The sequence below is a fragment of the Cynocephalus volans genome, chromosome 3 (genome assembly GCF_027409185.1).
Source record: "Cynocephalus volans isolate mCynVol1 chromosome 3, mCynVol1.pri, whole genome shotgun sequence".
NCBI classification, from domain to species: domain Eukaryota; kingdom Metazoa; phylum Chordata; class Mammalia; order Dermoptera; family Cynocephalidae; genus Cynocephalus; species Cynocephalus volans.
In genome coordinates this window covers 70,683,588-70,695,084 of record NC_084462.1, presented here as the reverse complement: position 1 = coordinate 70,695,084, position 11,497 = coordinate 70,683,588, and the positions used below count along the sequence as shown (strand labels likewise).

The window sequence follows — 11,497 nt, the reverse complement described above, 5'->3', positions numbered from 1 at the left end:
TATTGGAGCTGGGGGCCCGGGTCCATGCTGTCCCAAGTTACACAGAATCTTTTTTGGGGATAGGGGTTGTCTATTCTGATAATGCTGGCCTAGATCGTAATCCTGTGTGGTATCAGTCAATAAATGCACCAGAAATTCACAAACAGTCGTACCCACTGGGTGATTGCTTATGCTATCTTGTGGTTCCTTCTTTGCTGTTGCGTAAAGAGGCATTTACCTTTGTGAGAGTAGAATTTGTGGGAACATAATCTCATGTTCAGCTAGTGCTTACTTAGATCTCAGGAACTCTAACTGGGCCAGGTGCCGAGGGTCCTAAACATCTGTTGTGTTTGTTTTACTTCCCCAGTAAAGATGCCCTGAAATGATTCTCCCAGTTACCAGTGCAGGAAATAAAGAACCCAGATGGGCTGTGGTTGCAGAGAAGACTTCTCAAAGGAGGAACTTGAGCAGACAGTGTGGGTCAGAAAAAAGTGGTGGAGGGGAAGAAAGGGAAAAGGAAGTACAGCAAGGAGGCCCCCTGTTTCTGGTATTGCACAGGGCCAAGTGTCCCCGAGGGGAGTTGAGCACAGACCTCCAGGGTGGCCAGGGGTTGGTGACTGGTCACCCTGGGGGGTGACAGGTGAGCTGGCTAAGAAGGGAAGGGACAGGAGGCAGTGGAGTTCCTGTGGGCTTCTGCCAACAGTGTGTAGGGGCTGTGAATATCACCCCCTTTTCTGCCAGCAGGGGAACCCTGGGGGACCCATGAACTGGCTGGAGGGGTGGACTTGGGGATCTTATGTTTCCAGGGGGGACTGTGATTCCTTCACGGCTGCCTTTCCAATGTCCCCACAGCAGGAAAGAGTCGTTTTCCCGGATCAGGGGCCAATCGTGCTTGTTGCCTGGAATCCTTTCTTGGTGAAAGGTGATGTTAGGGAACAGAGGACTTCAAAGAAGGGTGCCAGGAGGGCTGGCTTTGGTGTCTGATATGTGGGACTTCTGTGTTTCATTTCTTGGATGTTTTGGTTCACATCCTCTCTAGAACCTGACTAATCTTTATTTTTTTCATTTCATTTAATTTTTTAAATTTTAAGTGACCAGAAAAAAGGGAATTATGTGAAAGAGGATGAAACATGAGGCTAAGGGCGGAGGGAAGGGAGGAAGGGAAAGTGACTGCCTCCCTCCCAGTCTGGTTCTATTTCATCTTTGCATCTGTCCCAGGGACAGTTCCACATGCCTGGTTGCTAGAACGTTGCTTCTCAGCATAGCTTAACAAGACTGGGGCCGTCTGGACTTACTCTGTGACCAGCTCGCTGTGTCATCCTGAGCAAGCCGCTAACATCTCTGGGCCCTGGATTCCCACCTGTCTTCTCTTCTGAAGCATCGTTTTTGCCTTTTAGGTGTCTGGACCATACCCTCCTTCTAATGAGAAAGTCTTGGCTTCACATCCTCAGGATTTCCTCAGACGCCCAAAAGGAGCAGAGGAGAGACTGAGGAAGTGAATTCCAGTGGCCAAGCTCTTGCGGGCTGGCTGGACCATGTGCTGGGGGAGGGGAGGGAGTGCCACCTCCGGCTGGGCCTCTACCAGGCCTGGGCGTGCTGTGAACACCCCCATTGTCTGAGGGGAAAACACCTGTCCTGATAAGGTGGGTCTAGTTCCATTAAAGACAGCTTTGCTCCAATGTCCTACTAGTATGAAAAGGGTGGAGGCTGACTGGGTCTCTGGGGGTTGAATGATTCCTACTTTGAGAGAAAGGTCTGTCACAGCTGGGTGGTGCTGCTGGTGCCTTTGGTGTCACTCCCCGAGTGCTGCTGGTGCTGGGCACTCATTTGATTTGATCTCAGGGACTGCTCCCCGGGAGCAGAGCACGTGTTGTCATCTTGTTTCTCACCCTGGGATGAGGAATCTGAACGTCGTGCAGCTTGTACAGAGTCCATTGGGCTTCCCAGGGACAGCTCAAGTCAGACTTGAACCAGGTCTTCGGACCCCTTGTCCAGTGCTCTTTTCCCCCAAACTGTTCATGGTGGGCCTAACGCAGCTGGGCTCTTTCTACCTCCACTCCCCCTTCCTGCATTGATTTGTCCCCTGAAGCTCCAGTTGCTTCCAGTCATTGTGGAAATGCATTCACTGTGCAAAGAAAGATCTGGGCCTCATGAAAAGTGAGAGAGAGAAAAAAAGCCTCCTCTAATAATTTCACCTAGTCCTCATAACACCTGCCCCTCCCCCAAATATCAGCATGTTCCTTAGGCTCTTCCCAAAGAAATGAATCTCTAATGGTGGAATCTTCAGTCTCAAGGCACAGGGGTGGCCCTTGGCTCACTGCTGAGGTGACCACTTTTCTGTCTCCTTGCACAGATGCCAGCCCAGCATGACATTCCTGTGCTGAGAAATGCAAGGACCTATATTCAAGTGTGTTTTCACCTTGACCCACTTCATGTTCCCACAGAGGGCCGTGGGCACATGTGTTTGAGGGAGGCATCTTAACTGTGGAAATGATTTTTTTCTTCTCACTTTTCCTCCCTGGGCAAAGTGAATCATGTTCCACAAAAAGTAGCAGCAGTTGGGGCTTTGGGGCGCAGGAAGGGACGACTTACGTTTAGGGACAGGTGCAGTAAGAATGTGCCTCACCCCATCCCCCTGTCCCTCGCTCACTGATTCCATGCTGCTTCATCTGGCAGGTCTCCTTGGCTTATGGGCAGACCTTGGGTCAGGAGCCCAAGACCAGCCTGGAGCCTAAGAGGTGGTCCTGTGCTGCGGAGGCTCTTGGAAGGCGGGGGTTACTGTTTCCTCATTCCCGAGCTCAGGCTGCAAGTTCTTGGGGGCTGATTGAGAGGCTCATTCTTCATGGGTTTTTGAATAATGCATTTTGCCTCAGCCCTTAAAAAAAAAAAAAAAAAAAAAAAAAAACCCTGTGCTAGAATAATGACCTTGTGTCACATTTCAGCCACTGAGGTTCTTAATCCACTGTTGCATTCAAATATTGTGGAATGTGTTACTTATGACATTGGGTTAGCAGGAGAAATACCATCCTAGCAAGGAGGAAGGATGATAAATTTTGCAGTCAGTCTGTCTTGTAGCCTGGGGCAGGCCAGAGAAGGCACGTTGTCTGTCACGACACAGTTATACAGCAGTTGTTCTTTATTGAACACCTACTATGCACTGAGCACATACATAAAGGTGCTTATTAATGCTTGAATCACACTGAAGAGGCAGTCAATCTGGGGATGATAAAAGTGCCCACCTGGAGGGATGGTGTGAAAATTAAATGGGATATGAAATGCCCGTAAGGGGCTTGGAATAGACTGAGTGCTCAGTAACTGGAATTTCAAGTCAACATCATCACCCTCATTTGTGGAGGAGGAAGGAGAGGCCCAGAGAGGCCTTAGGGCTCAGAGTCAGGTGGAGCTTCCTGCAGAACTCAGATTCCTCACGTGACCAGTGGGAAGAGCCATGTTGTATGCAGGCCAGGCACCCTCCTCATCTGAGCTCCACATTGACCAGGGGCCATCTGGTGTCCTTCTCTGACCCCCAGGGCCCTCCATTCTTGGCTGAGGGTCTGGGTACATGCTGGTGCCCTCACCCCAATCTGTGTGACTTTCTTTCCTCTGCCAATTCATGCCTCCTTGGCTCCTTGGCTGCCCCTCACCTTGTGGGGTGTGTTCTTTGGGTAATAATTATGCGAAGTGACTCACGAACCAGGGTTATCTGCTAACAATCCTCCCAGTCCCAGCAGGTGAAACTCCGAGTTAATCATTGCCAGGGAAAGCTTCTCATGAATGCCAATCTTCTGAGGAGGAGTTGCAGCCATCCGCCTGAATGGCCACTCAGAGCTTGCTGGCCTGGAGTTGGAACGTACCCAGTGCCCCTCTTCCCCGTGCTGGGCTCCCACCTCTGCCTCTCTGAACTCAGCACCAGCCTGCCTTCCTGCTTGGGGCCTTTGCTCTCCCTGGGGACACTGTTCCCTCCTCTGCCGCAGCAAGTCTTTGCCTTCTTATGGGACCCACCTCAAGCACTGTCCCCTACGGCAGCTTTCCCTGACTGCCTGACATCCGGGCCCTGGATGCCTTCTTTGAGCTCCTCTGAGCCCCTGGACAGATCTTTTCTCAGCACTCTCCAGTGTGTCAAGTGCTGTACTTGGTTCCAAGGACCCAGCAGTGGAGGGAGCTCTGTGAGCACCCACCCAGTCTGGGGTGCAGGAAAGGAATGGAGGCGGGGGCACCTGGGACTGATGCAGTGGGGCTGAGATGGAAGGATGAGGTGGAATTTCCCAGGCAGGTAAGGAATGTGCATCTCACAGCAGAGGGAGCAGCGTGTGGGAAGGACAAAGGCAGGATTTGGTGGTTGGACAATGACTACTGTGGATGTGCTGCTTTTGAGGCACCTGTGAACCAGCCAGGTGGATTTGTCCAGGATGCAGTCTGTCTCCCTCCCTCCCTCCGATTGCTTGCTCACAGCTTTACTGGGTCTTTCTGTCTCTTCAGAAAGAAGGACACCCATGATTTCTGACTTCCTGCCCAGCAAGGACCCAGCACTGAGCACAAACTCAGTGAGGAGATGTGGATTGAATCTAAAACTCTCCTCCTTCAGTACCCACCACCCATTCTGCCCCTCTCTTGGGTGCAGCTTTCCATCTTGCCCAGCTAGTACTGGGCCCTGGCTCCTTGTGCTGCTGCTGGCCTTTGGTTGTGTGCCCGTATCCCAAGTGGATTCCAGGAAAGAATAAGCACAAAAACCCAGGATACTTGTTCCCTACCTGGGCCAAGCATAGGAATCACCACTGGAGCTTGATAAGCAGATAATACCCAGGCTGCACCCCCCGGGGGCTCTGAGATAGGCCCACTTAGGCGATTCTGGGTTTTTGGCAAGCCTAGATTATTTGGATGCACAGTTGGGTTTGGGATTTATTGCTAGAGAGGTTTTCCAGGTCTCTGTCTCCACCTTAACTTTAACCCACCGACCCCCAACCAGTGTTAGACCCCAGACTTGATCTGAACCTTTTCCGGATGGGGAGCTCAGTGCCCATGGAGCAGCTGTCCTAGCTGGGGGACAGTGCCTCTGTGGTTTGAGTTGAAGCCTGGCCCTCAGAAGCTCCTGTCTGAGGGTCTTGGTTCCACCCTCAGGGACTGCATGGCCTCCCCCAGGTCCCCAGCCTGCTGCTCCCATGAAGGAGTGTGAAGGCACTTGCCCTCACTGTAGGTCTTCTCTGGTCTCCCTCCCTTCCTCCTCTGTGGTCTGGGCTCACTCCCATGGGCTGGCAGTCTTATCTCAGACTTTAACTTTCTGATCAGATTAGAAGCTTGAGAGGCGGTAGAGATAGGATCAACCTTCCTCAGCAGCCAGAAGTTTCCCTGTGGGGGTGAGGGGAATGTCAGCAGTGAGGGCCTGCAATCACCCTCCATCAACCTGGCAGGGACTTCACCCTTTCCCAACCCTGAGGAAGGAACTTGCCTGTTGCACTCACCCTGGAGGCCAACTAGCTGGGTGGCCAGAAAGAGCCCAGGCTGGCGTCGGGTTCCCTGGTTCTAGATCTGTGGGGCTCAGTGGCAGGCCGGCTTGAGTGGGCACTACTTCTCTGACCTTGGACTAGACTCAGCTGTCTCAACTCTGTGATTACAGTCTTGTGGGCCCCACCTCCCCTCACCTGACCCCTGGAGAGCTGATTTAACTGAGCTGGGTGGGTCTAGGCATCATTATTTTTAAAAACTCTTTGGGGTTTCTGATATGCATCTGGAGCTGAGATGCCTGGCACCCACTCTTCCAGCTCTGACAATGTGTGCAGGTAGTCATTTCACACTAGAGAGAAATAACTTAGGTATCACACAAGGCTGAAATAAATACTTGTATTTTACAAAAAGGTATTTAAAAATGTAAAACAAGGGGCCGGCCTGTGGCTCACTCGGGAGAGTGTGGTGCTGATAACACCAAGGCCACGGGTTCGGATCCCATATAGGGATGGCCGGTTAGCTCACTTTGGAGAGTGTGGTGCTGACAACACCAAGTCAAGGGTTAAGATCCCCTTACTGGTCATCTTTAAAAAAAAAAAACAACAAAAAACCAACAATTGTAAGACAGTAAACTCAAATATTTAATAATTTTAAATGCAAAAATATTTTAGAGCACCAAGTAAATGTAAATTTATAAAAATATACATTCTTGTTCTTGTCTATGTTAGCAGGTAAAATAAACAAAAATGAAGTATTTAAAACATTGAAATTTATATACTTCAAAACCACAAAATTTGGTCATGAAAAATTGAAGACAAATATTATTTGATCCCCTTTAAAGCAGAATCTTAAAGAATGTTGGCAGTATTGTTTCACAAGAATGTTTTTTTCTGTAAAACTTTCTAGAAAAAGCTTTTCCTGACTCTCTCCTAGTTGGAGAATGGTGAAAAGATATATTTGTGTGATATCTTCAAATATTTTCCGCTGACAAGGCCTTTTGGCTTTTTCCCCTGTCTTTTATTTATAAGGAACCATAGTTTTTGATTCTAAAGCATTTCTGGTTTGTCTTTAGTTTAGTTTTATCTTGTTCAGATGGAGATTCTGATGCACGCTTCCTGTGTTGTTTTCAAAACTGTCATGTTGATATTCCACATGTTTGGAAAGTCTGTAAATAGAGTAATAGTTCTTGCAACAGAGTTTTGCTTTGCTGCCATGTAATGTCTGAGTAGGACTCAAGACATATTTCACATTTCAGGGTTTTTTATTTGTTTGTTTGTTTGACGTTGTTATTGTCTCCTTTTCAAAGCATATGCAAAAATTGAGAGATTAGTATAACGAACTTTCATGCCTGGTTTCAACAATTATCAACTTATGGCCGATCTTGTTTCATTTATACACATAACTTCTCCCAGTCCCCCTGCTCCCAACTGGGTTCTGTTGAATCCAGTCTAAGACATCATCTCATTTCATCTGTAATTACTTCTGTATGCATCTCTAAATGAAAAGGGCCCCTTAAAGCATACCCATGTACCTTAAGAATTGATAGTTTCTCATTTTCATAAAATACTCAATGTTTAGATTTTTCCAATTGTTTCATACATTTTTTTTTCCAGGCTCAATAAAAACTTTTAATTACACTTCAAAGACTTTGTATAGTGCAACAGTGAATATTCGCTGTTAACATTCTCAAGAGTCCATTTTATCAAATGTAAAGTGAATCTGTATTTTCATTCCCCTGTCCCTCAATACTCCAGCTGGCTTTCCTGTCTACTCCAATCTCCCAGAAGTACTCTCTAGTTTTGGTTACCAACCAATACATCAAAAATTCCAGCTGCTTTGGTCTCCAATTTGGGGAAGACAGAGTCTACTGTCCCATACCCACCAAGACCCAATCACAGTCCCTAAACTGTTAGATGGGAAAGTAGGGGCTGGGAGTCCCTTTAATTATACACACATCATCCTTTAAAATTGTGTGTGTGTGTGTGTGTGTGTGTGTGAGAGAGAGAGAGAGAGAGAGAGAGAGAATTGATAATGAAGAAAGAGGTGAAAAACTGTGAAATACTGTACAAGAAAATAAAAGAGAAGGAGAGGAATCTTGGAGGGAGAAATACCCTAAAACATGAGAGACAGAAGAGTACCCCCTGTCCATGATTCTTTACCCATTTTGGTGTAGTGGGGCAGGATTAAAAATAAGTCTCTAGGCGGCCAGCCGCAAAAACAGAACAAAACAAAAAAACACACACAAGTGTCTAGGGAGAGGAGGGTGTGGAGCTGAGAAAACCAATTTCCAAAGATCTCACTAGGGTGAGCTTAAAGAGAGAAGAGGGGCGCTTTGCTTCCATTATATTGGTGGTTCTTAGGGTAAAGAAGTGAGTGAGGGGCAGGAAGATTCAAAAAGACGTGTGGACCCAAACTTTTGGGTGACCATATGCAGATAGAAATTAGAGGACTCTCTTGACAAAGTGCAGGAAGGGACAAACAAAAAGACTAGGGAAAGGGGAAACTACTAAAAGATAGAGACCAAGATGTGCAGTGGTGGTGGTGACGGTATAGAAATACGTTTTTCAAATTCTGATCTGGCCAGGGTGGAAGAAGGTAGGGCAGCCATAAGAAATATCAAGGCTTCAGGTAGCTAGCACCTTTCAAATTGGATCCATGGCCTTTCCCAGGGGGTGGGACCAATAAAGTTTAAAGGGTCATCTAGGCCAAATATCTTGAGTAGAAATGCAGAGTTTGACATGCCTTCTTCTCATTGCATTTGCCGCACCTCTCCACCTGCAACACAGGGTTGGTGGAGGAGGTGGGGGGAAGGAAGGATGAGACAGGGAAGAAGGAATGTTTATCTCCTAGCTCCTGAGGAGAGCTTCAACTGATAATCTCAGTGGCATCAGACTGGAAAATGCAGTGGTCTTGGTATTGGGTGACTTCCGGAACCGGAACCATTCTTTATTCTCTCTTCCAAGCATCCCTCCACAGGGTACCATGTCTGGGATGACTCTTCCCATCTGGGGAGAAGAAAAACACAAACAGTTCTATGTCTCAGAGATTCCCATTGTGAGACAACATCTGTTGCCATAAGTCCAAGTGATTGGGGTATACATGTGTATGTCATAGCTACTTGGGGCTGAAAACCTCCACTGCCCTCTCCTAGGCTTGGCTCAGCTGGCCTGGGGAGATGTGCTGAGGAACACGCATCCTCTTGTCTCTTTCCAAACCAACTACTCTCTCAACCTGACTTTTCAGGGTAGTGCTCTAAGTCCAGTGTACCCTAGATGGCCTGATCTGCTTAGAACTGTGCCCACCACTGTCGTCATCTGGGCCAAGGGAAGGCAACAGCTTATATTGTCCTTGGGCTGCTGGGACTGAAGGAACACTGAAGGGGTAGGGAACTGGGATTAAGAAAAAAGCTGCATTGTATTTTTCCACCTGTCAGAGGAAGGAGTGGGCTCTGACACCAGGACTAAGACAACAGCCTTAGATGTTCACAGATGTTAAAAAAATACACACAAAAAATAAAGTATCAACATTGCTCTACAGCCTAATAACTCCTCCTATGAGAGGATGAGTGCTCTGGAGAACCAGAGGTTTTTGCTGCTTCGGCTCCCTGTGCAAAAGTGCCTGGCACCTTGCCCCCAAGTGGCAGGTAAAAGCAGAGTAGTCTGATGGGCAGCTCAGTACCAAAATAAAAAAAGCCTGAGAGATGAAGTGAGAGAGGACTGATGGCAGCTGCTTGGAATCTGGATTGGTGGTAAGCAAACTCAGTATACAGCTCTTCTCAGGATCTCAAGGATGCAGATGGAGTGGGAAGACAAAAGAAGAGTTGGCAGGGTGGGAGTGGGGTCCTTAGGCCATGGTTGAGTGGAGGGACTGAGTGAGAGAGCCCAGTTCAAATGGAGAATTAAAAATAGTGGGGGCAGGGGATCCAGGTGTGGAACCTTTTCAGCAAGAGCAGTTCAAAGTCTTTGTCCCTGTGCCAGACAGGTCACCTGGCCCAGGGCAGGGCTGGGTATGTGGTAGGGGCATATGGAGAAGGTGCTATCCTCCCCACTCTGCCCCCAACCCAGAGTAGTGTGGGAAACAGCAGGCTTCTCTCCCAACCACTGGTTACTCCTGTCTCGAGTCCACCAGCTCTGGTCGGAAGCTGAGTTTCTTGAGGCTCTCTTAGCCTACCACAGTGACAATGGTGGATGGTGTAGCTGAGATGATTCTGGCCGAGAGGCCCTTCATGAGGCCCCAAGGCCCCTCTTCTGCCATCAGCTGTCTGAAGGTCAGGATGATGGAGTTCTTGCCCTCAATCTGCACGTGGGTTTGGATGACATCCATGGAATTGGTGAGGATGGAGGCAGTGGCTGCAGCCGGGGGCCCTGAGATGGCTTGAAAGACTATGTGAGGGCACTCCTTAGGACTCAAGTAGGAGAGCTGCTCCTTGCACTGCATCATCAGGTGCTGGGAGACTTCATCAATGGGCACCGTGATGCTTTGGGCCATAAGGGAGGCTGAGCCACCAGCCACCAGTGATTTGACTGTGTTGCTCTGGCTGTAGTTAGCTACAAACTTCCGGGTGAGTTCGTAAGTGGTGACATAGCACTGGCCAGAGATGAAGGTACAGGTGTTGACCAGGAACTCCCTGTAGAGGCCAGTCACACCATCTGCTCGCAGGATCTTGATGAAGGTATCAAAGGTCCCATGGTAGAGGCTCTTGCCCTTCTGAAGCTGCAGTCAGGTGTTGATGAGAGTGAATGGGTGGACGCTGACACGGATCATCATTGTCATTGCCACATCAAATACGTAGAACTTTTTATTGTCCGGGTATTCCCACTCGATGATCTGGATGTTACGTTTGTCCTCCATTGTGCCTGGAGACCTTCTCAGACTCTAGCAGTTCCACTGTGTCTGAGACGAACTCCAAGGCTGGACCTCTAGGCCGCAGCCCCCACTCTATCCTCTGTCCCCAGCGCTTGCTGGCCTCCAGCTGCATCTTCCTCCATCTCGATTCGGCTCCCAGGAAAGGCGGTATTCATGAATGTCTCATGGCAACCACTGGATGGAGAATGCTAGACATGGAGCCAGGCCCTGTCTCTAGGGGTCAGAGTGCAGCGGGCAGCAGAAGTCCTTCACTGCCTCTGCAAACAACCACCCATTGACCAGTAATGCTGTGCCCACCTGACAGGGCAGTGCACAAGACAGACTCAGTCTGAGGGACCTAAGGGAAACCAGAACACTGGCATTTACTGCCACGTTTGCACATGGCATGATATATACCCTTGTAGTGGAACCTAGAAGAGAGTGGAAACTAATTTTGCCCTAGAAAGTGTTATGGAACAAGCGATGTTTGAGGTTAGCCTTGAAGAATGGGTAGCAGTTTGTTAAGAAGAGAAGGTGGAGGAAGAGGTGTCTCATCCATGCAAACAGCAAGTGCAAAAGCATGGAAGTGAGAGGCTCCTGGTGTGTCGAGGACAGACAGGAGGGATGGGCTGGCACATGGCAAGGCTGCTGAGAGATGAGGCTGGGGCTGGATGGACTGTGGAGGGCTTGAGGATAGGCTAAGGAGTGGGGTCTTCCAGGACCTACTGGAGGAGATGGCATGATTCTCTTCTGCGACCATGAAGCAGGGGAACAGAACAACGAGGGTTATTTGGATTTTCAGGCCCTCCCTGAAGCCCCATATCCACTGGACCAGGAGTCCCACGGGGGCAGGCCTCTGTCTGCCCTGTCTCCACGAATCTCCAGGGACAACGCAGTGGCTGGTGCGCAGCAAGTGCTCAGCAGTGGTCTCCTGAATGATGGCTTCTGCAGTGTTCCCAGTGCAGGGCGCTCCTGCCCACCATCAGCTTAGGGAAATGTGGTTGCTTTTCCAAATGCATGAGCTTTTAAGCATTAGGACGTGGGCCTCAGCTCTGCTGAATGGGGTTCCCCTAGGCCAGCCTTGCCCCTGGGCCAGCAGGCAGGACAGGGCAGTTGGAGGAAGGCTCAGGTGTGACCTTCTCATGTGTGTGTGTGAGGAAGTGCCAACATTTGCAATCCCTGGGTGGGCTGACACAGTTAACTCCCCCAAGACTGGCTGAGGTTGGAGGAC

At 49.1% G+C, this 11,497-nt stretch overlaps 1 protein-coding gene and 1 pseudogene across 1 annotated transcript in view; one reads left to right on the top strand and one right to left on the bottom strand.

The window, feature by feature from the left end:
• Positions 1-9,582: 9,582 nt before the first annotated feature.
• LOC134372569 (solute carrier family 25 member 44-like) lies at positions 9,583-10,284 on the bottom strand (annotated as a pseudogene).
• Positions 10,285-11,005: 721 nt separating this feature from the next.
• PAQR5 (progestin and adipoQ receptor family member 5) overlaps positions 11,006-11,497 on the top strand; it is a 60,823-nt gene continuing 60,331 nt past the window's right edge. The window contains exon 1 of the mRNA XM_063090030.1: positions 11,006-11,168. Coding sequence (XP_062946100.1) covers positions 11,006-11,168 — 163 coding nt within the window. The remainder of the gene's footprint in view (positions 11,169-11,497) is intronic.